The 26,275-nt window shown below is 34.7% G+C and overlaps 1 protein-coding gene across 7 annotated transcripts in view; it reads right to left on the bottom strand.

Annotated features, from left to right (window-relative positions):
- Positions 1-26,275, bottom strand: part of MYO9A (myosin IXA) — a 273,152-nt gene that overhangs the window by 171,763 nt on the left and 75,114 nt on the right. For 6 of the 7 annotated variants that reach the window (XM_047861621.1, XM_047861624.1, XM_047861627.1 and 3 more), the window contains exons 5-10: positions 25,025-25,124; positions 23,495-23,551; positions 19,245-19,342; positions 14,635-14,761; positions 7,279-7,368; positions 1,800-1,916 (exon numbers count right to left, since the gene is read on the bottom strand). In XM_047861621.1, coding sequence (XP_047717577.1) covers positions 1,800-1,916; positions 7,279-7,368; positions 14,635-14,761; positions 19,245-19,342; positions 23,495-23,551; positions 25,025-25,124 — 589 coding nt within the window. The remainder of the gene's footprint in view (positions 1-1,799; positions 1,917-7,278; positions 7,369-14,634; positions 14,762-19,244; positions 19,343-23,494; positions 23,552-25,024; positions 25,125-26,275) is intronic. The other variant, XM_047861625.1, reaches the window with a different exon arrangement.

Genomic DNA, 26,275 nt, shown 5'->3' with positions numbered 1-26,275 from the left:
GGTCATGGGATCGAGCCCTGCACCAGGCTCAACGCTGAGCATGGAGCCTGCTTAAGATTCTCTGTCTTCCCCTCTGCCCCTCTCCCTTACTCATGCTCTCTCTCTCTCTTAAAAAAAAGTATTTTCTTTGATTCTAATTCTAAGCCCTTATGAAAAACAGTGAAAGTAATGAACTTTAAAAATATGTCAATTTGGTAAATTAGATAACTATTACAATTAATTTTATGGCTGTGGGCTTACTCAAATCATAAAAAGTTAATATAAAAGCAATTACACATTTAAGACAGGAGAATTAAGTAATAAAGATGATATTTTTAATTACCCTGAATATGCAGACTATTCCATAAAGTTGCTGAGAAATAAAAATGGATTTAAAATAATTTAAATATCTAAAATCTGCCATATTAAAAAATAAATTCCAAGGGCACCTGGCTGGCTCAGTTGGTGGAGCAGGTGACTCTTAATCTCAGGGTTGAGGTTGAGCCCACATTGGGTGTAGAGATTACTTAGAAATAAAATCTTAAAAAATACATAAATAAATAAATTCCAACCAGATAAATAACCTGAATATAAAAAATTAAATTCTAAAAGTATGAGAATAAATATTTTTATTATCTTGAGGTGAAAGATGCATTCTTATGTAAGAAAAATAAATACAACTCTGGAAAATAAGGGAAAAGAATGACAGAATTAACTGCACAAAAACTTAAAACATATGGGCCAGGGGCACCTAAGTGGTTCAGTCAGTTGTGCATCTGACTCTTGATTTTGGTTCATGTCATGATCTCAGGGCTGTGAGACTGAGTCCAGCGTTGAACTCCTACCCTGGGTGTGGAGCCTGCTTAAGATTCTCTCCCTCCCCTTCTCTCCTTCTCCCTCTCCCTACCTCCTGGCCACTGGCTCTCTAAAAAGAAAAAAAAAAAAAAATACAGGCCCAGATATATAACATAAATAAAACATAAAAGTTAAGAGAAAATATTTGTAATATGTATCAAACTATAAGTCTCTGCAATATCCACAATGACTCCAAAAAAGGAGTAACAAAAAGGCAAAATATATAATGAAATAATGAAAAAACATGAGAAGATGCTCAATTTTAATCTATCATTGAAAAAACAGACAATAAAATGGGATACTCCTCCTAATCAGATGCATAGACGAAATGACTGATAATATCCAATATGAGTAAAGGTGTAGGGAAACAGGCAGTTTCATACACTACCAGTGGAGTGTAGTCTTTTTTGAAAAGCAATTTAGCAGTAGCTACCAAAAATTGAAAATGTATATTCTTTAATCCAGCAATTTACTTTAAGGATTTTATCCTAGAGAAATGTGCACAAAGAATATTTGTTACACCATAATTTCTAACAATAAAAAAAAGGCAACATTTTTATGGGGAAATTTATGGTATACAGGTATCATACTATATAATATTACAAAGTTATTAAAAATAATAAGGTCCAGATATATTTCAAGACATACCAGGTAAAAAAATACAAGTTAGATACAACACAGATAGCATAATTCTATTTTTATGTTGAAAAGCAACTCTGTATAGTCTATATCCATAGAAATGTACATAAGAAAAAGGTCTGGAAAGACAACAGAACAGTAGTTTCCTTGAACAGGGTTTATATGTCTATAAAAACAGAAATAAAGAGGAAAGAGCAGGGAATACATATAAACACAGATTCTTACTTATTACTCTACATACTTCTGTGTTTTTAAATTTCATCTTTTAATTATTTTATTAAAATAGCTTTCCAAGAAAAATATATAATAATGTAGTGTATGTCTACCTTCGTATTTTGCTCCAAATCTTTACTATTCAGAAGTGCATGATTAATCCGAAAAACTATCCAGTCAAACAGGGCACTATATAAAGACTTAGCCATGGAGTTCCTCACTGTCACAGCCTGAAAAAAAAGAAAAAGGGTTGGAGAACAAATGAAAATGGCAATAATCTAAGATACTATAACAAAGTGTGTTTTTCTCTCGATCAATCAAGAAATATCCAAGAATTCTTATCCTGAATAAGAAATTTAATTTTCTGTCAACATAAATAGCCTATAATTGAAGTTTTCCATATACATATACTCATTTACCTAGTCCAACTCAGGTAAAGTAGACTAAAAGGTACAAGAAACAAAATATAGGTCAGTTCTAAACAGTTTTACTGAAAATTGGGGTATACATTTTATCTAGTAAAGAAGGTATTATAGGAAGTTTACAAACAAATGAACTTTGCCAGCTGAAGTGGGGAAGACTATTCCAAGCAGAGGAATAAATCTGTTGGAAAACAGGCATCAGTTATAGTTATCTGTAGAATCCTAGTCGGAGTCAGACTCTTAAAACATAATCAAAACAATGACATTCCTAGTCGTCTTCAACTTGTCACCCATTTTAACCTTTAGGGTTTCTCCATCACCAAAGTAATGATTTCATTATGGAGTAATACAATTTATATTTCCCCTCACTTCAAACTTTCCCCAGTTTATGGAAACCCTCTGTACTATATGCTCAATTTTTCTGTAAGTCCAGAATTGTAAAAAAATAACATCTATTAGTTAAAAAAAAATCAACATTTAATATTTTTTTTTTTTTTTCAACGTTTATTTATTTTTGGGACAGAGAGAGACAGAGCATGAACGGGGGAGGGGCAGAGAGAGAGGGAGACACAGAATCGGAAGCAGGCTCCAGGCTCCGAGCCATCAGCCCAGAGCCCGATGCGGGGCTCGAACTCACGGACCGCGAGATCGTGACCTGGCTGAAGTCGGACGCTTAACCGACTGCGCCACCCAGGCGCCCCAAAAAAAAATCAACATTTAGAAAGCACTACAGGCTAAAAAGGAAGGACACATATCATAGAGAATTGAGTCCTAGTAGTTAGAAGAATGTAAGTCCTAATAACATATATTTGCTATCTAGGGACTTATTTTGAAGCTAAATCAGGTACATATTTATATATCTGTCCTAACCTTTAGAAGAAATAGACAATAATGATTAAATGCTAGGCTATCATCCAATCCCAGTTTCTCTACTTATTCTAGCTGTGTAACCTTGACCAAGATACTTGAAACTCTTAAGCTACAGCTTATGCATTTGTAAAGTGTAGATAATACTACAATCTACCACATGAAATGATGAATTAATTTCTCAGTTTTGGTGAATAAAAAAACAAAAGTTTCAAGTTTCTAGACCAAAAAATAACTACCTAAACCATTACCTGCAAAGAAAAGAAAAGATGGCTATCAAATTCTCTACCTTTAACACCAGAAACTTGAAAATACTTGGAAAACATTTATAAGTTCTGAAAGAAAAAGGACTGTGACCCTAGAATTCTATACTTAGGCAAGTTATCTTTAAAATTCAAAAAAATCAAATAGAATATACAGGGAGAATAACCATTCAATTTTTCCCAGAGTGCAAAATGAAGACAATCTGATCTAGCTTAGCAAAAGTAAAAAGTTTTATTTTTTTTAATGTTTATTTATTTTTGAGAGAGAGCACAAGTGAAGGAAGGGGGGGGGGGTGCACAGAGGATCCAAAGTGGGCTCTGTTGCTGATAGCAGAGAGCCCAATGTGGGACTGAAACTTACAAACTGCGAGATAACCGACTGAGCCACCCAGGCACCCCAAAAGATTTAAAACTACATACACAAGCATAAATCGCAAAAACACAGAATAAGAAAACATATTAGCATAAAATATACAAATGGGTTGAATTTTTTAGTGAGAAGACAGACCTTCATATTAAATTAAAAACTACAACCCATCTACTTATGGTTTACATTAAACAACCACTATTTTTATAAAGTAACAGTCAGACAGAATCCAGATATACCAAATTATACCAACATAATACTTATTTACCCCATAACTCCCAATATACTTTTAGCCCTTTTTCTCTGAAATGTGGTCCTTTCACAGCTTAATCTCAATAAACCCATATGCCAATTAACATTTTCCAACCCAAACAAGATCTCATCGAGTGTTTCCTATCTCAGTGAATGGTACCAATACTCTTACAGTTGTGTGAACGAGAAAATTAGGATTTATCCTTAACATCTCCTTCTTTCTCCTTGCTTCCCATTAAGCAAATCACTACCAGATGCTGTTGATTTTACCATCTAAATTTCTTTCTTTTTAAATATCCATTTCTCCCTATCAATATATCACCATTTTAGACAAAGCAATAAAACTCTTTCTCCTCAACTCATCTTTCCACATTCACTCTTGTCCTCTGTGTTAGAATTCTAAAATGGTCCTCAAGATTCCCATCCCCTTGTGTACACGTTCTGAATAACCCTCTCCTGTTAGGCATGGGCAGGACTGTAAATATGATGAATTTCACTCCAGTAACTATCTTGTTACACGACAAAGGGATTTAAAAGACATAATTATGGCCCAAAATCAGCTGATTTTTTTAATTAATCAAAGAAAGTATCCAGAGAAATCTCCTAAAAGAGACTGAGCCTTTCCATCTGAGATTCCCTTGCTGGCCTCTGAAGTAGCAAACTGCTATACTGTATACAGGACCACAAGTAGACTCTGATGAGCATGGCTCCTGACAGTCAACAAGAAATTAGGGCTCTCAAACCTATAACTGCAAGGAACTGAATCCTGTCAACAACCTGTGAACTAGGATGCTGAGTCACAGATGAGATCACAGTCTTTTCAGACATCCTGACTTCAGCCTGGTGAAACCATGAGCAGAGGACAAAACAAACCTGTGCCCAGACTGCCAATCCATGGAAACTGTCAGAAAATAAATCTGTGTTGCATTAAGTTGCTAAGATTGTTACAAAATTATAGAAAACCAATACACTCTCCTCTAATTCTTTAAACTGTTGTGAGACTGATCCTTTAAAAAAATAATCAAAGGGGCGCCTGGGTGGCGCAGTCGGTTAAGCGTCCGACTTCAGCCAGGTCACGATCTCGCGGTCTGTGAGTTCGAGCCCCGCGTCAGGCTCTGGGCTGATGGCTCAGAGCCTGGAGCCTGTTTCCGATTCTGTGTCTCCCTCTCTCTCTGCCCCTCCCCCGTTCATGCTCTGTCTCTCTCTGTCCCAAAAATAAATAAACGTTGAAAAAAAAAAAAATTAAAAAAAAAAATAATCAAAGACACCTTTTTTGTTGATAACATTTTAAGAAGTTTCCATTGCTCTTAAAATACGAAAATTCGGGGTGCCTGGGTGGTGCAGTCGGTTAAGCGTCCGACTTCAGCCAGGTCACGACCTCGCGGTCCGTGAGTTCGAGCCCCGTGTCGGGCTCTGGGCAAATGGCTCAGAGCCTGGAGCCTGTTTCCGAATCTGTGTCTCCCTCTCTCTCTGCCCCTCGCCCGTTCATGCTCTGTCTCTCTCTGTCCCAAAAATAAATAAACGTTGAAAAAAAAAAAAAAAGTTAAAAAAAAAATACAAAAATTCTTTTTTTTTTTAATTTTTTTTAATGTTTATTTATTTTTGAGAGAGACAGAAAGCAGAGTGTAAGCAGGGGCGGGGAGGGGCAGAGAGAGAGGGAGACACAGAACTCGAAGCAGGCTCCAGGCTCTGAGCTGTCAGCACAGAGCCCAATGTGGGGCTCGAACTCACAAACCGTGAGATCATGACTTGACCCGAAGTCGGATGCTCAACTGACTGAGCCACCCAGCTGCCCCTTAAAATACACAAATTCTTAAGAACTGCTCCTTAATTTTACCTTTAATGCGTAATACATTTCTGGACACAAATAAGATTTTCAAATATTTACTAAATAAATACACTAAACAAATGCAAACAAAAATAAGTCAGGAGCTATAAAAATTATCTGAGAAAGTTCAATTTTAAGTTAAAAATGTAAATAAACATAAGGAAATATTTTATATTGAAAAAAGTTGTAAAACAAAATATAAAAGTACTAAACCTTTATGCAAAAAGAAGGGCAAAACCCTGTAAAAGGTCTGGCTTTTGGGGGCACCTGGGTGGCTCAGTCGGTTAAGCATCCAACTTCACCTCAGGTCCGCATCTCACAGTCTGCAAATTCAAGCCCCATGTCAGGCTCTGTGTTGACAGCTCGGAGCCTGGGGCCTGTTTCAGATTCTGTGTCTCCCTCTCTCTCTGCCCTTCCCCTGCTTTCTCTCTCTCTCTCAGAAGTAAATAAACATTAAAAAAAAATTAAAAAAAGAAAAAAAAGAAAAGAGCTCTAAAAGTTGGGAGACTATGACGTAAGATACATGACATAATGAAGAAATACAGACTTGAAGGTACATTTAGAAGGACCCGAAAAGATGGTATAAATAGATCAATGTCAGCCTAAAAAGCATTCTCTAGATAGAAATAGTTCTATTACTATTTCCCCACCTCTGTGTCTTCTAATCTCACATTCCTGTCCTATTTTTATAATAACTGTCATAGTTTCATTTCTCATCATTTTCATTAAATTGTACTATAAAATAGTAGGCTTTTCAATAATTTTCCCACTCATATACACCTGAATAGTATATTATTATAATTATAATGGCAAAGACAGCAATACTCAGTATACAGATGATACTTAAAGCCATGGGACTAGGTGAGAGAACCTAGATAAGGAATATAGAGAATAAAAGACAAGGACTGTGTAGGGAGCACTACATCTTTTAGAAGTCAGGTGGAAAAGAAACAGCAAACAAAAAGAATTACAAATGAGTGGCCAACAATGAAAAAATGAACCAGAAAAGTATGATGTACTAGAAGATAAACTGCTTGAAGAAGAAATAATCAACTGGATCAAATACTGCTCATTTGTAACTATCTAGTTCACCCTATATTAATAATATAAAACTTAAGAATGGTGAACAAATTAAGATCTCTGGAGAAAAATATATGCCTACTGCTTAAAATCACATTCAAGTAAGTTTTCAAGTTAAGGGAAAATTCACAACCAAATTTCAAGGGCTCAGAAGATATTTCAATCAATACTCTTTTTTGCTATTTTCATTCTGTTAAAAGAAAGAACAAACTCAAACTTCTAAAACTGTTCAGAGTACTCTGATCTCAAGAAAATCTATTCAAGGGCACCTGGATGGCTCAGTTGGTTGAGCTTCTAACTCTTGATTTTGGCTCAGATCATAATCCCAGGATCATAAGGACAGCTCTGCCCTGAGCATGGAGCCCACTTAAGATTCCCAGTCTGTCTGTCTGTCTGTCTGTCTGTCTGTCTGTCTGTCTCTCTCTCTCTCCCCCACTCACACTCTCTCTCAAATTAAAAAAAAAAAAAAAAAAAGAAAAAATAGAAAAAAAGGAGAAGAAAATCTTTTCATACCTCTGCCAGCTTGTATGGCAAAATAAGTTTTTCTCCCACTGTCACAGTCTTCCTTGTAACTAATGCTTCAAATAGCATCTCTTCTTTAACCTATACAACAGAAAAGTAAATTCAATGTATAAGATTTATGACAATGTATTTATTGAAAAGCCAAATAAAGAAAAAAATGCTTAATGAGATTAGCAAATATACAATCGAAAAAACAAAGACAATACATTGGGTAATTTAAATATTGGCCATGGTAAAAGTTAAATTTTCCACTCACCCCACTTCCCAGTGCCCACCTCCAAAAAGAGAAGGGGCGTAAGACAGATGTGTCTTTTTAAAGTTTTCTTTCTGACCATAATGGAAAAACATGTTTCTTTGTGCAGAATATGGAAAATACAGAATAGTGCAAAAAAACATTTTAAGATGGTCAACAATAATGCCACAACTTGCAGGCAAGGACTAAAAAGTGAGAACACTTCTTGAATTCAAAAAGCATTACAGTGAGTACTTATTTATGTTTCAGAGGTTTGATATTTATTTGCACATTTAAACTTTAAAAGAAAGTTAATGCTTCCTTTGTTCTCATTCTCTCTAGAAGCAAATATGATCATGAATTTGACATGTCATCATTTAAGTTCAGTATCATTCAGTTCAGTTGACGTTATATATATTAGACATATTTGTAAATACATTATACTGCCAAGTTTATTTAACTCTTAAATCTATGGCATCATACTGCCCATAAGTTTTTGAATCTATGTTAATAATTTACATCAAGCTTATTCATTTTAACTGCTGTACAGATTCCCAGTATATAAATTACTCCAGTGTTTAACCCATTATCCTACGTGTAGGAGTTTACACTATCCACCATTTTGCACTATTAGGAAGTAAACTGAAATGAATATTCTTGCATATGAGTTCAAGAGTTTCTCTGAAGTACAAGCCTAAAAGGGGAATTACTAGGTTGTAGCATACACATTTTCATCTTTAAAGGATATTGCCAAACTATTGCATGTGGTTTTCACCAATTTGTTCTCTCATCAGCAATGAGCATTCCTATTTCTTCAAACCTTGACTATACTTGGTATTATCAGACTGCTGATTTTTGCCACACTGAGATCATGAAATGGCAAAACAAGGGCATTTTATAAAAGCATCCATACATAAAAAAGATAAAACACTCACAAAATTTTATGTAGACAGTGTGATATAAAGTATAAAAAGCAAAAAAGATTTGATTATAAAGAGAAACTGAGTTACAAAACAACAGAGTGAAGCATTACCCTACCACCAGCAATTCATGATAGATCAATCATTTTTTTTTTAATGTGACGATACCATAAAGGAAATATACCTTCTTTTGGAGCATCCACTGCTCAATCTTCAAATTCAAAACAAATTGGAAAAAATTTGAGGACCATTACCTTTACAAAATGCAGAAAAACTACAAATAAATAACCAAAGTTTAAATAAAAGACCTCAAGCTTTTAGCTATATTTAAAATAGTTTGAAAAACAAAAATTAAACAATTCCAGATTACACAAATATGACAAAGCTAATAAAACTAAGAAAAAAACGTATGTGATAAAAACCACTGTTGTTTGGTGAGGTTAAGCAATTATTACTAAAAGTGAGTATTATTAAATAGATGATCTAGGCAGTAGACTCAAGGAATTTTTTTAAAGGAACAAACAAACGTAAGCTGGCAACAATGTGGAGCAAAAGTCAGTTCCATACACTTGTATAAACTGGTACAACCACTATAGAAATAATCTGTCAGTATCAGTAAGCTATATATGTGAGTATACCATAACCCAAAAATTATACTCCTTGGACTATACTCTAGAATAATTCCCACACATGTTAACAAGGAGACATGTACAAAAATGTCTATTATAATACTATCTATAAATGAAAAATTACAAATCTCAATCTCCACTAAAAAAGATGTTTTACTCATATAATGAAATTTTATAAAGCAACTAAAAAGAATCATTTAGAATATTTAAATCAGTATGGAAAATTCTCAAAAACAGGATATAGAATGAGAAAGTCAAGTTTTAGAATGATACATTAAAACATTTACATATATAAAGTACAAAAATATGTAGAACAAAAGTATTCTTTTTTTAATTTTTATTATGTTTATTTATTTTTGAGAGACAGAGCATTAGTGGGGGAGGGGCAGAGAGAGAGAGGGAGACACAGATTCCGAAGCAGCACCGGGCTCTGAGCTAACAGCAGACAGCCTGACGCAGGGTTCAAACCCACGAACCGTGAGATTATGACCTGAGCCCAAGTCAGACGCTTAACTGACTGAGCCACCCAGGTGCCCTAAAAACTATATATTCTTTATGTAAACATCCATCTATTCTGAAAATATAAAAACAAAACTGAGAATTATAAACACCAAATTCATAATAGTGTTTACTTATGGTGTGGCAGAGTACAAAATGAGCTACAATTATATGCAGTATTTTATTACATGGGTACGGTTGTGAGTACACAGGTATTTATTATATTGTATATAGAAAACCATTCATAATTTAACAGAGAAAAATGAAGATATATTAAAACAGAAATTAATACATAATAAGTAAAATGGCAGAAGTAATAAATCTAAAGGCCAATTATTTCAAAATAAGAAATGAAAGACAACTTTTACCAAATCAAAAAAACATTAAGAAATACAGAGGGGCGCCTGGGTGTCTCAGTCAGTTAAGCATCTCACTATCGGTTTCAGCTCAGGTCATGATCTTGAAGTTTCATGAGTTCAAGCCCCACATCAGGCTCTGCACTGGCAGCAGGGAGCCTGTTTGGAATTATCTTTCTCCCTCTTTCTCTGCCCCTCCCCCACTCATGCTATCTCTGTCTCTCAGTGTTAATAAACTTAAAAAAAAAATTATAAAAAGAAATACAAACAGAAACCTAACAAAATAGAGAAAATGTTTTTAAACATTAACAGAATACTTACAAAGAATGCAAAATAAAAGTTTTAAACATTTAATCAATATATGATTTCCTAGAAAAACACATCCTAAAAAATTAACGAAAAACAAACAGGAAGGACACAAATATTGTTGATCACAAATATAGGGTTGATATCTCTCAAATTTTTAAGGAACATATTATTCTTGGCTAATTATTCTTCTTTTAAGTGCAGAAAACATTTTGAAAGGATAAAAAACTACACAATTCACTTTAAGGAGCTGGCTTAATACTGGCACTAAAACCTAGTAATGATAATGATCGTACACAGATCTACACACATATGCACAATCACACAAAACACACAAATCTTGCTTATGTTTGATAAACATCCTGAAGAAAATGACTGAATTCACGATATTTTAATCAGCCATCTCTGTAATTTCCCAAATATCCTTAATTGTACATATGACTTTTAATTTAAAAAATTAGTTTTATTAACACAAAATAACTATGAATAGCTCAATATCTAGTCTACAATGTTTCTCATATTCACATAATTGAGAAACTGATATGTGTGTTAAAAACCCATTCTTTATATTGTTTTAACAGATGTTAAAACATATTCAAAACACATAAACCTGCTAAAAACTGAACAGTTTTTGATAATGATGATTGTTCTAATGTGCTCAAAAATATGCTCTACAATTAATCTACTGGAGCTTGTTCACCTTTCAATAATTTCACAAGTATATATCCCAAACAGAATTTAGTAAACAGATGACTGAAAATATTCATTGCTGCCTGAGGTAACTACAAAAAAATAATTAAAAAAATAAAATTAAATCATTATTTCAGAAACATTTCCTCCAAAGAAATAAATATAGGGGTGCCTGGGTGGCGCAGACAGTTAAGCGTACAACTCTTGATTTCAGCACAAGTCATAATCTCATGGTTCATGGGATCAAGCCCCGCCTCAGGTTCCAGCTTGAGTATGGAACCTGCTTAAAAGTCTCTCTCCCTCTTTCTCTGTACCCTCTCCATCTCTCTCTCTCAAAATCAATAAACATTAATAGTTAAAAAAATAAATAAATCTAAAGTTATCATTGAACTGAACCACTGTGAGGAGAAGAATTAAAGTAAAATCTTAACTAAAGAGTTTATATTTTAATTAAACCAGTTACTGTTCCTATCTTTGAATTCTATCTCAACAAAAGCCTTAAGGTTGCAATTATTATTACCAATTTTAACCAATTACAGGAAATCATCTTAAAAATAATTTCTAAGAACTAAATACAGGCATGATACTATGGTAGGTCCTGTCAGTACTTCTATAGCTCCTCAAACTTTGAAGATAACTTCTTCCTACTTACTACCAAACCTCCATTCTTAGAACCTGTTCATAAGTGTTTTTACTGACTACATGTTGACTAAAATATCACCTAAAATGCCTGACTGAAATTGTTTATTCATTCACCTATTGTCAACCTCATGACCTTCAAAATTACCACCTTCAAATACCACACTCCACATCCTAGTAAAACTTCATTCAATGAATGAGTCTAGTTTCAACTCCGTGTATCCTCTTCTGCCCCTTCTGCCAGACTAACTAATTTCACTTAAGTTAATAAGCAACACCCAGGCACGTGCAAAATAAGCATTCTAAGGTTAGATAAATAAGAAAGAGGCATCCATTGCCCTCAAAAAGCACTGCCGCCTTATAATGAACACCAACCACTAAATAACTTTCTGCTACAAAACCAAAATTAAATTAGGCTAAGCAGACACAAATGTTCTATCCTGATGGAGTCAGCTTACAGCATTTAATAAGGTTAATCTCTATGAAGAGGCAAATGAACCAAAATTTGAAAGTAATATTTTAACATAAAAAAGCAGGCTATTTATACCTGCAAAAAAATGTAAACAACCAAGATGTCCTTCAATAGGTGAATGAATGAACAAATTATGGTACATGCATACAATGGCATATTACCCAGCAATAAAGAGAAATGAGCTATCAAGTCACAAAAAAGATATGAATGAGTCTTAAATGCATACTGCTAAGTGAAGCAAATCAGTCTGAAAAGGCTGCATTCTGTATAATTTCAATTATGTTACATTCTGAAAAAGGCAAATCTACAGGCATAGTAAAAAGATCACTGGTTGCTAGGAGTTTGCGGAGAGGGGTTGAACAAGTGAAATACAAGAGGCTTTTAGGAATGAAACTATTCTATACCAATAGTAACATAATGGAAGAATATGACATTATGCATTTGCCATAACCCATAAAGCACAAAGCACAAATTTTTTAGAAAATTATTTCAGACACTGAGGGATCCTAGGAAAGAATGCAGACCATGACAAGAAAATCTAACTGTATGACAAATATATCAAACAACCTAAACGAAGGGAGTGGGAGAAAAAGGTGCTAACCTAAATTAATTCTGGATGAATGGAGTCAGAAAAACTAAAAGCAGAAGGAACACCATACTCTAGTTGATAGTCATTTCCCATATCAGTGTATGTGTACATACATATATGTACATTCCTATACATGGACAGTTGACAACGTGGATTTGAACTACATGGGTCTACTTAACATGCGGGTGTTTTTCAATAAATACAATACTGTAAATGTATTTTCTCTTCCTTATGGTTTTAACATTTTCTTTTCCCTTGCTTACTTTATTGTAAGAATACAGTATATGATAGATGTAACATACAAAATATGTATTAACCAACTGTTTAATAAGGCTTCTGGTCAACAACAGGCTATTACATTTTGGGGGAGTTAAAAGTTATACACAGATGGGAATGCAAGCTGGTGCAGCCACTCTGGAAACAGTATGGAGGTTCCTCAAAAAACTAAAAATAGAACTACCCTACCACCCAGCAATTGCACTACTAGGTATTTATCCAAGGGATACAGGTGTGCTGTTTCGAAGGGACACATGCACCCCCATGTTTATAGCAGCACTATCGACAATAGCCAAAGTATGGAAAGAGCCCAAATGTCCATCGATGGATGAATGGATAAAGAAGATGTGGTGTGTGTGTATGTGTATATGTGTGTGTGTGTGTGTGTGTGTGTGTGTATATATATATATATACACACACACATGTATATGTATATATGTGTATATATATGTGTGTGTGTGTGTGTGTGTATATATATATATGCACAATGGAGTATTACTCAGCAATCAAAAATAATGAAATCTTGCCATTTGCAACTACATGGATGGAACTGGAGGGTATTATGCTAAGTGAAATTAGTGAGTCAGAGAAAGACAAAAATGGTATGACTTCACTCATATGAGGACTTTAAGAGACAACAGATGAACATAAGGGAAGGGAAACAAAAATAATAAAAAAACAGGGAGGGGGACAAAACAGATGAGACTCATAAATATGGAGAACAAACTGAGGGTTACTGGAGGGGTTGTGGGAGGGGGGATGGGCTACATGGGTAAGGGGCATTAAGAAATCTACTCCAGAAATCATTATTGCACTATATGCTAATTTGGATGTAAATTTTTAAAAATAAAAAATTTTTTTAAAAAAAGTATACACAGATTTTTTTACTGCCCAGGAGATCTGGCATCCCTAACCACTGCATTGTTCAAGGGTCAACTGTATACTGAAATTGAATAATTAAATAAATGAATGGCAGATGGTAGGAGATAGCTTCCTTATTGTTAAAGTGGGAGTTTCTATACAAGGGGAGAAGGCTAGGATGATACATGTGATAACGTATTAGTCAGAAACATCAGTATGACCTCAGGTTTACCTTTATATAGATATACATGGATATATAAAAACATTTGTAGTATGTGACTATACATGGATTAGTAAACACACATGTATTTCCTTGCTCTGTCAAACGAGAAGGCCTGTAAAATGATTTTGAGATGAATCTGGCAAGATGAGAAGTGAGCTCGGAAAACATGGGAAATCATCACTCCCGGAAGAATGAGGCAATAAAGACCTTGATTATAGGAAGAAGCATGGTAGGAAATTAAGACCTTTGGCTCCTATTCAGACATGAATAGAAAAAAAGGTAAGTACCGTTTTGTCTTCACTCATCCAGATATTCTATCTTCAAATAAATAATCTAACCAAAATCTTAGTATGAGAAACAAATCTCAAATATAGAGGGAGAAACACTATTAATGGCTTAGAACATGATACAGTCTAGAGCGAAATACTGATCCTATCCAGCAAATTGAGGGATTATGGATATCTGGCCAAAGGGAGACAGGCAAGAAAACCCAAGCCTTTTAGAGATTCTGGTAATAGCAAAAATTCCATCTTTCCAACAAACACCATAATAAAAAGCATTAACCCATTTACACCTAACCAAATAGTTACACAAAATTAAAAGTGAGCAGTTACCCCAGTATTTGAGAAATGACAACTGAAAATATAATCACTCACTTCTAATAATTCTGAGACAATAGGCAGAACTTCAGGATTACAGATATCTATGGAGTCATCCCGATATGTCTTCTTTTTATAACAGATATTACCCAAATGTAGTATTGCTGAGAGAAGAGAGAAAATCCTGTGAAAATAAAACCATAAATTACAGCTTGCTTATGTGCATTCTCTACACTTACTTCACTGCAAAATTCTAATCAAGCACATTAACCACTACAAATATGAAGTATCTAATCATTATAAAAATAAAAAATATAGGAATACTAATTATAATAATAAAAATTATGTATATTATGTCAGGTACTTCACAAAGTGCTTTACATAACCTTACTTTCAGTACTATATCACTTTTCAAACATAGTTGTTAGAAGAGGACTTGCTATTGCCTGAATCTGCTATAGTGTTTCAAAATCCATACCTTTCTAAATGTTTTTCATCCTGCCTGGAATTGTATCCTTTCCCTACATTGTATAATTCAGATGTACTGCATCAGAAACTTTAAAGGCAAGTCCTTGGAATCTGTATTTTTTTAACTAAGTAGCTTAGGTGATCTTTCATTATTAGTTACATCTTTGAAATGTTTTCCTACATCATACTAAGGTGCCCTTGATAAATGCTTTTAAAACAAACACTGTGAGGGCATTAGGGTAAATTACCTGATATCAGGCCCCTCCTATAAAAACAGCATCTACATCTGGCCCTCCTTTCCATTCTTCCCTCCCATCTAAGAGGAACACACGATCCTTCTCCAGTCAACAACTAAACCTCTACTTGTGCTCTACATCCTGGGAACTCCAGGTGACTCAGGAATTTTATATACCTATTTCCTATATCTTACCTGAACCTACAAGAACTTCCTACCAAAATAATGTCATGTTCACTTTTCTCTTTAAATAACCCATCCTAGATCCTACATCTTCTCCTTCCCTTCACAAACAGGCTTTTTAAACTGTTAACTTACACACTTGTCTTCACTTTGTCATTCCCTGTTTACTATCACATTCTGGCATCTGACTCCATTGAAATATCTCATTGAAGCTACCAATGACCTCCATGAAACCACGAAAAGTATATTGTGTCCTAACTTACCTGACCCCTCAAAGGCATTTAACATAGCTGAACCTTCCATCTAAAAGCCCTTCCTAGAAATCCATACATATATACACATCTTTCTGGCTTGTCCCATTGTTTCCTTGTAATAAACCTGTCCTACCTGTAAAACTTTAACTAGTGTGTTTTCCAAAAATTACTAAGTGTTCTAAATAAAATAAAGATACTGCTTTAGGAATCTAACCTATACATTCAAAATCCCTGAATCAACAACTAGTTGATCTAATTTTTCAAACAATTTAAAATTTTAAATGTTGGAGGGGCACCTGAGTGGCTCAGATGGTTAAGCATCCGACTCTTGGTTTTGGCTCAGATCATGATCTCGTGGTTTGTGAGTTCGAGCCCTACATCGGGCTCTGTGCTGACAGCATGGAGCCTTTGACATTTTCTCTCTCCCTATCTCTCTGCCCCTCCCCTGCTCACTCTCTCAGTCTCTCACTCAAAAATAAATAAAGTTTAAAATTTTAAATGTTTGAATCATTAATACGACCCAAATAAAACACAGGTCAATTATAAAGGAATAATTTATAAAAGTACTCTGGGTTAGAAAGGAAATTCAGTATCTACTGAATCATTATATAGACTAATGGAAGCCAAAAAATATAAAAACACAAATTCATGGGCCATTTATTAAAAACTATTTTTAGTAGGAGTTTACATAGTTGCTAATTACATTGTTTCAGAATATGGGGTTCAAAAATCTGCATATTAACGTTTTCTCACACACAAATACATAATGCATAGTCTCCAATAATAAATGTTACATAACAATCTCATGTACAATGATTAAACATAAAAAAGATTTACAAATATGAATAAGAATTCCTGTTCTCAGAAAGCTTATAATCTTGCAATAGGAGATAACACAGACTCAAAAACTGTAAGGCAAGGTATACTAAAATACTGAAGGCAGAAACAATACACAATTAAGAAAAATTTCACCAAAAAGACAGGACATGGGGTGACTGGCTGGCTCAGTAGGAAGAGTGTGACTCTTGATCTCAAGACCATGAGTCTGAGCCTCACACTGGGTATAGAAATTACTTAAACTTTAAAAAAAATAAAAAGGGAAGACATGTACAGTACTCTAAAGCAAACAGGTTTCAATTAATATACCAAATTTTGGGCTGCCTACAGGGCTGTGTTAAGAATAATTCTGGGGGCGCCTGGGTGGCTCAGTCGGTTGAGCAACCAACTTCGGCTCAGGTCATGATCTCACAGCTCATGAGTTCAAGCCCCATGTTGGGCTCTGTGCTGACAGCTCAGAGCCTAGAGCCTGCTTCGGATTCTGTGTCTCCCTCTCTCTCTGCCCCTAACCCACTCGCATTCTGTCTCTCTCTCAAAAATAAATAAACGTTAGGGGCGCCTGGGTGGCGCAGTCGGTTAAGCGTCCGACTTCAGCCAGGTCACGATCTCGCGGTCTGCGAGTTCGAGCCCCGCGTCAGGCTCTGGGCTGATGGCTCAGAGCCTGGAGCCTGTTTCAGATTCTGTGTCTCCCTCTCTCTCTGCCCCTCCCCCGTTCATGCTCTGTCTCTCTCTGTCCCAAAAATAAATAAACTTTGAAAATAAATAAATAAATAAATAAATAAATAAATAAATAAACGTTAAAAAAAAGCTGCTGATAAAAAAAAAAAGAATAATTTTGGATTAGATCTGAGTGCAGTGGAAAAGAATTTTGTGAATTATCAGCAGATAATTAATCATGGTCACAGGAGAGGGGAATAGCAGTACATATGATATGTTATCAAAAAAAGAACTGAAAGTATGTGAATGACCGAAAAAGAGATAAAGATGTGTCCTTCAGGGCACTTGGATGGCTCAGTTGGTTGAGCATCCAACTCTTGATTTTGGCTCAGGTCACGATCCTGGGGTCATGGGATAAGAGCCCCACATTGGGCTCAGTGCTCAGCACAGAGTCTGCTTGGAATTCTCTTTCCCTCTGTCCCTCTCCCCCAGCTTGTTTTCTCCCTCCCTCTCTCTCTCTTTCTCTCTCTAAATTAAATAAATGAATGGGCACCTGGGTGGCTCAGTCAATCAAGCATCTGACTCTCAATTTCACTCGGGTCATGATCTCACAGTTTGTGGGATCGAGCCCCCCATCAGGCTCCACGATGACAGCTTAGAGCCTGCTTGGGATTCTCTCTCCCTCTCTCTCTGCCCCACCTACTCTCTCTCTCTCTCTCCCAAAATAAATAAACATAACTATTATCATTATTATTATTATTAAAATAAAATGAAGAAAACAATTTTTTAAGATGGGTCCTTCCAGGAATTGGGAAAATACTGAACATTCAGAATACAACATACTGTTTTAGGACACACCATCAGCCTAGTTAAAATGCAAAACTTGTGTTAGGGAGTATCTGAAGATAATACTAAAAGATAAAGAAAGGTCAAATTAAGGCCAGGCTACTAAGAACCTACTTTTTCCAGTGTTTTCCAATATGAAATACAGTGATATCAGAAAGTGTAAAAGACACACAATCCCTTGGTGTATGAGAAATATTTTATTTCCAATGTATGTTACCTTTAAAAAAATGAAATTAAGTTTCACTATTATTTAATATATAGACTGACACTTTGGTCCATATATGTCAATCAGGTATCACATGAGGTATGTTGAGGGACGAATATAATATAGCATGGAGGAACTATAGTGGTACTCTCATTTACTTAGTAACTTTCAGTGAAATGCAGTTTATGTGACTAATTAAATTGGCTTGCATATTTACATATTGTACTATTTGGCAAAAAATCATTTTGGCAAATAATCTAACTGAAGATCATACTAATGATGTAATCACAAGTAAGCAAGAAAACAGCAGAGCTGTTATTCTACTTTTAGTATAAGATTAAAAGTTGACAATATAATCACATCTGACATAATTCAATTCCTGTCTCAAAAAAATAGTTCTGTTACTTTTTCTTTTCTGGTGAGAGTCAGGTTATTTGTCTTTAATTTTAAAAAGTTTGTTTTATTTTAAATATAATTTGCTTCATCTTTATTTCAACCTTTTTACATTTCTATTTTGTTTATAATGAACAAAATATGTTTAGTACAATAGTACAGACATAAATTTACAGAGGAAAAGCAGGGAAATTATGTTTTATTGAGAGGTACACATGCCTTAGGATTAGAGCTCAATGACGCAGAAAATAAGAAACTATAAAAATAGCATTATAAAGCAAGTTTTTAAATAAGGTCCATGGACAGGCTTTAGGAGCACCATGAATTCCCACAATTGCATGCAAATATTTATGGATGCACATTTTACAGGAAGAAGAGCTCCAACTTTTAAGAGATTTTCAAAGAATTTATAATTAAAAAAGGAATTCATAACAGGTCTTTTAAGTAATGCTTAACAAGGGAGAAGGAAGCACTAGCTCAGCAATATCCATTAGAAAATTCTTTCAAAGGACCAAGGAAGAGGAACTTCTTAACCATACATTGTGATTTGTTCTCTACCAATGGTATAGAGTACAATAAATAAACTCACTGTCTTCGTGTCTTGGGAAGAAATCCTACCATTTCCATGGCCAGTTGTAAGCGTTCAAAGTCATGCCTCAAATCTTCCCCCTCTACGGAGAAGCAATCCTGCTTATTAAAGAAAAAAGGGGAAGAAATCAAGATTACCTATTGAAATATAAGGTAGGCCACTCAGAAATAATAGTAACTCTAGGTAAGTATACCTGTGTATAAAAATTAGAGCTGGGGAAATATTTAGACACAGCCAAATTCATTAGAACTCTTATGACAGGTTTGCAAACTAAACACATACCTACCAAAATAACAATTAAGTTACCTTTTTTTCTTCTTTTCACAAATCACCAAGGCAAGGATCTCAAAGCAACTTAAGATAAAGAGCTAGCAATATAAAATGTTCTGATATCAAGTTTGATTTTGAATGGTGAAGAGTCCTGAAGATCCAAAGCATTTAAGAGAGCTCAATTCCACAAACAAATGTTATTTAATCAACAAATATTTACTAAATGCCTATCCCTATGCAAGATGCTAAACAAGATCCTGAGACACAAAAATAAATTTTAGAAGAGGCAGTAATTTAGTTGAGAAATGAAGCCTAGTTTTATATAAAGATGTTTATATCAGTATTAGATATAAAAATAGTTCCTAATGAAATAATATAAACATGATTATCAATCAGCAAAAAAAGTATACATGAAAATTAAAAATCTGCAAAGAATACATATTAGTGCATAAAAATAGCTGTGAACTACCAAATAAAAAAAATACTACTTTTTTCGGGTAATCCTTGCATTTCAGTTACCAAAAAAGTCAAACATATATATAATCTGTATCTTTAAAATAACAAATAGGTTTTTAGAGCCCTTTACTGTATTTGCTCACATTCCCTTACACCTACATTTTCAAACACCTCCTCACACATATTTACTTTTTTAAGATACTGTAGAAGGTTGCATCAAGTTTTCAATACACGCATTAACTGTTAATCTGTTTTATTCACTGAAGATCTCTAGCATCAAGTCAGTGCCAAGAAAAAAGTGGATAATCATTAAGGTAAATATATAGTCAGTGAATTACTGAACAAGTACTGAATTAGATGAAATATTCCTTTTTGAGAAAGTACTCATTTATTATTTTTAGACTATCAAGTATCTAGCATGTACACCCTGCTTTCAACCCTGTAAGAATGAGTTAAACTAGATATAGTTTAAAATATAAACACAAGGAGGCATTTAGGGGTATATACATTCAATTGGGAAGAAAACAGGCTCAGAGATTAAATAATTCACCTAAATGACAGGAGTGGCCAAATGAAAATCTATCCAGTTCTAAATCCTCTGCACTCCCTCATGCAACACCAGTTGCTTGAGCTTATTTATTTAATAGGATACCTCTTAATAGGAATTAAACCAACATAAAATGGGCAACAACTGGTCCCTTGTTAAAAGCAATTTTCTCATCACAGTTCTCCTCAGGATCATTTATACTACTCCATTACATGTATGATAATACAGAACACATTACAAAACAATCCTTAACAATCCTCTCTTCTCGGGACACCTGGGTGGCTCAGTCAGTTGAGCGTCCAACTTCAGCTCAGGTCGTGATTTCATGATTCTGCCAGTTGGAGCCCCACATCAGCCTCACTGCTGTCAGCACAGAGCCCCGCCTTGGGTCCTCCGTCTCCCTCCCTCTCTGCCCCTGCCCCACTTGCACTGGCTCAAAAATAAATAAGACATTTTTAAAAAAAAAAAACATCTCTCGGGGCGCCTGGGTGGCACAGTCGGTTAAGCGTCCGACTTCAGCCAGGTCACGATCTCGCGGTCCGTGAGTTCGAGCCCCGCGTCGGGCTCTGGGCTGATGGCTCGGAGCCTGGAGCCTGTTTCCGATTCTGTGTCTCCCTCTCTCTCTGCCCCTCCCCCGTTCATGCTCTGTCTCTCTCTGTCCCAAAAATAAATAAACGTTGAAAAAAAAAATTTAAAAAAAAATTAAAAAAAAAAACATCTCTCTTCTTATAATGCTAAGTCACATAAGTTCTCATAACTCAGAGGGACACAAAGTTTAGTTTGGCCCCAAATATACTCTGAGGAGGGCTAGGAAGATAAACCAAAAGATTCTCATATTGACTGCTTGCTTTCATCAATTAACTTGTAAGAAAAAGTAACAGAAATTATTCAAACTATAATAGACTGAAAACATCAGCAAGAGGCTAGTGATGAAAGGTATAAAAGGACAGGGGCGCCTGAGTGGCTCAGCCAGTTAAGCGTCCGACTTCGGCTCAGGTCATGATCTCACGGTCCGTGAGTTCGAGCCCCGCATCAGCCTCTGTGCTGACAGCTCAGAGCCTGGAGGCTGTTTCAGATTCTGTGTCTCCCTCTCTCTCTGCCCCTTCCCCACTCATGCTCTGTCTCTCTCTATCTCAAAAATAAATAAACGTTAAAAAAAAATTTTTTTAAAAAGAAGAAAGATATAAAAGGAGTAGAAGAATTTGGGTATAAAATGCTAAAAAGAAAAGATGGAGATAATGATGATCTCAAAGGTGGCAGCAACATTGGGAACATGTACTGCACATTTATGAAGTACTAAGAAGCACTCTATCAAGCTGTTTATTAGATGCACTGTCTAATTTATTTATTTATTTTTAAATTTTTTTTAATGTTTATTTTTCAGAGGGAGAGAGAGACAGAGTGTGAGTAGGGGAGGGGCAGAGAGAGAGAGACAGAATCGGAAGCAGGCTCCAGGTTCTGAGCTGTCAGCACAGAGCCCGACGCAGGGCTCGAACTCACAGATCACAAGATCATGACCTGAGCCAAAGTTGGACGCTCAACCAACTGAAACACCCAGGCACTCCTGCACTAATTTAATACTCACAAAAGTTAAAGAACATTGTTATCCCTTTAGACAGACGATGGAAACAAGAGTTACGTGACCTGCTCAGGTTCTCAAATCTAGTAAATGGGTAAGCCAGTCATCAAGGCAGGTCTGTCTGCTTCAGAGCCCAAATCCTGAAGCATGACTCAGACTAAATAACAGCAGATCAGTTCATAACGTCACAATAAGCTCTTTACAGGCAATCAAGTCTTACATTTACTATATGAGTCTACCAGTCTCCTACCTACTTCCCAACAGATCAGTCACTTGATATAATAGGTGAAAGGTGGAAACTTCTCAAGAGTGGCAAAACAGCATAATTTTTTCTACTAAAATTTATCAGAATCTATAAATTTAAATGTCTAAATTTAATTTTCCATAATGTTAAATCTGAAACCATAAATTAATTGATATATAATGAAAAGGTAATGCAATTAAACTTTGTATGAAGGAAAAAATTAATGTCCATAATTCCTGATCCTTCTCAACTCTCTGAAACAGTTTTATAATTACTGGAGGTTGTAAACACATGCAGTGAAAATTAAAGTCATGGTTATTTAAAGCAAGGATGAAGATAAGTTATGTTTCCAGAGGGAATAGTTAATAAATTAGTTCATTAGTTAATAGATATAGACGAGTGCAGATTCTCAGCCTTTTATATCTGACCTCATTACAAAGGGAATGGCAGGAAAAAGATTTTTTATGTTCTTTATAATTACAAACTTGCCTTTGTAAAATGTAACAAATAAAATTAAATTTACCTACTCATTTTACGCCCTTAAATCATACATCATATATGCCCTACATCATATATGCCCTTAAATCACTTAATTTAAACACTATTTATCTTATTTATAAGAATTTCAATTCTTAATATTTGGAAAATGATAGCCTCTCTTGCTATTAAAAAAAAATTCAAAGAAAAATGTACATGCATCCATCATGTGAAAAGACTGTTAACTGACACATAAAACAGGAAGACTATAACTTTTTAAAATAAACAATACATACTACTCACAACATGTGAGTAATGAAATCACTAAAAAAATACTGAAAAAAATATATCTCAAGGAAAAACACCCTGTAGTTCATAAGAATCCACATCAATGTTGAAATCAGGAATGCAAATCAATTTATTGTCAAAATAAATATAGACTAAACATGAGCAGCAAAAGAATAAAGTTTTAAAAAGTAAATTGACTGGTTTTTAATCCACACACTATACACATACAAATAAATCAATTCAAAGAAATTAAACATTAATTTCTCTTCTTTCCTAGAGTCTTTGTATTTCAGCTGATTTTCTTTCTAAGTCATGAGATAGATGCAAATGAGCAAGGTGAGTGAGGGTCCTTTAACAGGAACACAGAATATTTAGGTACTTGTACTGACCGGCTCAGAGTCATAGCAATAATCATCCCAGCTCTGTCTGAGGGGTTTCTTTGTTATCTGAAAGTAAGGCAGATTAGTTAGGTAGAAGTAATGGTTATTACTCTTCTCTAATTATCTCTTAGAAATAATATTCAGTTAGCACTGCTGCTACCCAAAGAAAGTTATTTTGTGTAGCAGCATAAAACAAGAAACAACTAGGTGAACATTCAGATTCTGGGAGATCATATATCATTACAATGAATCCATACATGCTGTTGTCCAGCAACTCTGAGATTTGTATTAATAGATCAATCTTACGTTCTATGAATACTGACCCCTTTAGGACAAGAATATGTGTGGTATGGGCACCGATAAAAAAAAAAATCTGGAAGAAGAATTAATAAGCTCTGGGTTTCTATAATACTATCAGCTCATTTATGGGTAATTATTAGTTTTTAAAAAGAAAATATTTAATCACCCAAATATATGCAAATTGTTTAAACAGGGGAAAGAAAAAGGTCAGAAGCTAAATCAGTAACTTTTTAAATCTACTTAATTTTTATGCAGTGGAAATGTTTAGTATTTATATCAAGAAGTGAAATTTTAAATCATCTTGAAACTGATATATTTGATAACAAAGTTATATTAGCTTATATAAAATAGGTAGTTTCAAAACTAAAAAAAAATCATTACACAGCATGCTGTGTATCTTGGGAAAAGTCTAGGATACTCATTTCATAACCTTACTACAAACTATCATCAAATGTCAATTTCTTTACAAAAGCTCCATAAACATTTTTAAAATTACCATAAAGACATTTATTTCCAAGGATATTACATCTTGTCTTGATCCAAAAAAACAAGGAATGTCTTTCTGTTAAGTGATCTACTGTCATACCAATTTCATTGATTTTGGTTCTAGAATTTTTGTTAATATGAGAAGTAATAAAATTGGAGAAACTACTGTAATGAAAAACTGGGAGAAATTACTCCCTAATTAGGGGTGAATATTTGAGTTTCAGAGAAAGATACAAATTCTGTAAGTCATTCTTTTTGATGAATTTCATACTAATTAGGATCATTCACTAAATTAAAAAAAATCATACTTTAAGTTAGTATCATAATATCATGCAAAGAGGCATATGTATTAGACTTCAAAACATACAAAAAAGGTTTCAAGTAATCCCATGCGAAGGACAAACATTAATTATTAGTGACATTTAGCATGCTCTTGTCGATAAAAGGCAAATCACTTTGAAAAGACCAACCCATTTTATTAAGGTGTAGGTATGTATATAAACAGTTTATTATTCTCTGAAAGAGTCTCACAAAAAGCAAAGGGCACACATATAACTAACTTCTTACAACTGAAAGTAATAATAATTTTTAAATTTGAGAAGCGCATCACATAAACTTTTAGGCGGCATGTATGAAAATGCTAGTTAATGTCTATTACCAGGTTCAGAGAACAAAGTATTAGGAAAAAAACTTTTCTCAAGAGCTAAAATTTAATAATGCCCAACATTCAAAATACTTTTCATGAATCCTCACCTGATTTAGATAATGATACTCTTCCGGTCGTTTAAGATGGAATGCTAATCTTTCTTCTTCATTTGCTCCTGCCAGGAGGTAATAAAACACATGATAGTTCCTGTTGGAAACAGAGTATGGCTTTAGAATGGACGTGATCTATAGTCGTCATTTATCAGAAAAAAAGAGCAAATGTTAATAAAGTGTTTCAACTTTGCCTCATTTAAAAAAAAATTTTTTTAGTGTTTATTTATTTTTTAGAGAGAGAGAGACAGAATGAAAGCGGGGAAGGAGCAGAGAGAAAGGAGACAATCTGAAGCAGGTTCTAGGTTCCGAGCTGTCAGCACAGAGCCTGATGCAGGGCTCAAACTCACTAACTGTCAGATCATGACCTGAGCTGAAGTCGGCCGCTTAACTGACTGAGCCATCCAGGCGCCCTGGACTTTGCCTCATTTTTTAATGCAAAAGTGTTAAGTTCAATATTTTAAGTATTACAAAATAAATGATGTTTTGGATGCTAAATTCAAAAGAGAGGAGTGAAGGCAGCTATATGGCAAAGGTTAAGACCTGAATATTCTCTCCTTCATAAAACCAATTAGAAAACTGGCAAATTTGTCAGAATCAACTTTTTCAGAACTCTAGAAAATACCTTAAAGCTTAAAGCAATCCAAGGAGTGTTTACATAAGAAAAACAGCCCAATCTCGGTAAAAAATCCAACCTTTGTAGCCTTTTAACTTGCCCTAGTCCATCTCCTGTTCACCAGATCCATGGTAGCCTTCAAAACCACTAGCTTATAATGGTGATGGACCCCAATAGCCTGGCAGCTTTCAAAAGAGAGCAGAACAGGGTTAGAGCTCATTGAAAAGCCTCATTCTCTGAGAAATATCATTATTTAAACTATCTGGTGGTTCCCTGGAAGAAGCCAGACAGTTCAAAACTGCCTTTATTGACATTACTCACACTTAGCCCAGTGTGAAAACCTTTTCTCCAGGGGCATTGGTAGAAAATTATAGGCAATTTTTTGAAACATATCAGCTACATTAAACAATGAATAAATGCTGGGGCAAACAACGGGTTAACAAAAATTTAAAGGGAAATGTGATCTCCACACCAGCTTTTAATTCCAATTAAAATTGGAATTAATTCTATATTCTAATATTCTAATTCTATATTCTAATATTCTAATTCTATATTCTAATTCTAATTCTATATTCCTAGGAATCGAGAAGGCCATGCACATACGTAAGGCTGTGCACATGCCCAGGGCTTCA

Source organism: Prionailurus viverrinus, chromosome B3 (genome assembly GCF_022837055.1).
Source record: "Prionailurus viverrinus isolate Anna chromosome B3, UM_Priviv_1.0, whole genome shotgun sequence".
In the NCBI taxonomy this organism is placed as follows: Eukaryota; Metazoa; Chordata; class Mammalia; order Carnivora; family Felidae; genus Prionailurus; species Prionailurus viverrinus.
Note: the sequence above shows the minus strand (reverse complement) of the source record. Positions and strands in the feature narration are given on the sequence as shown.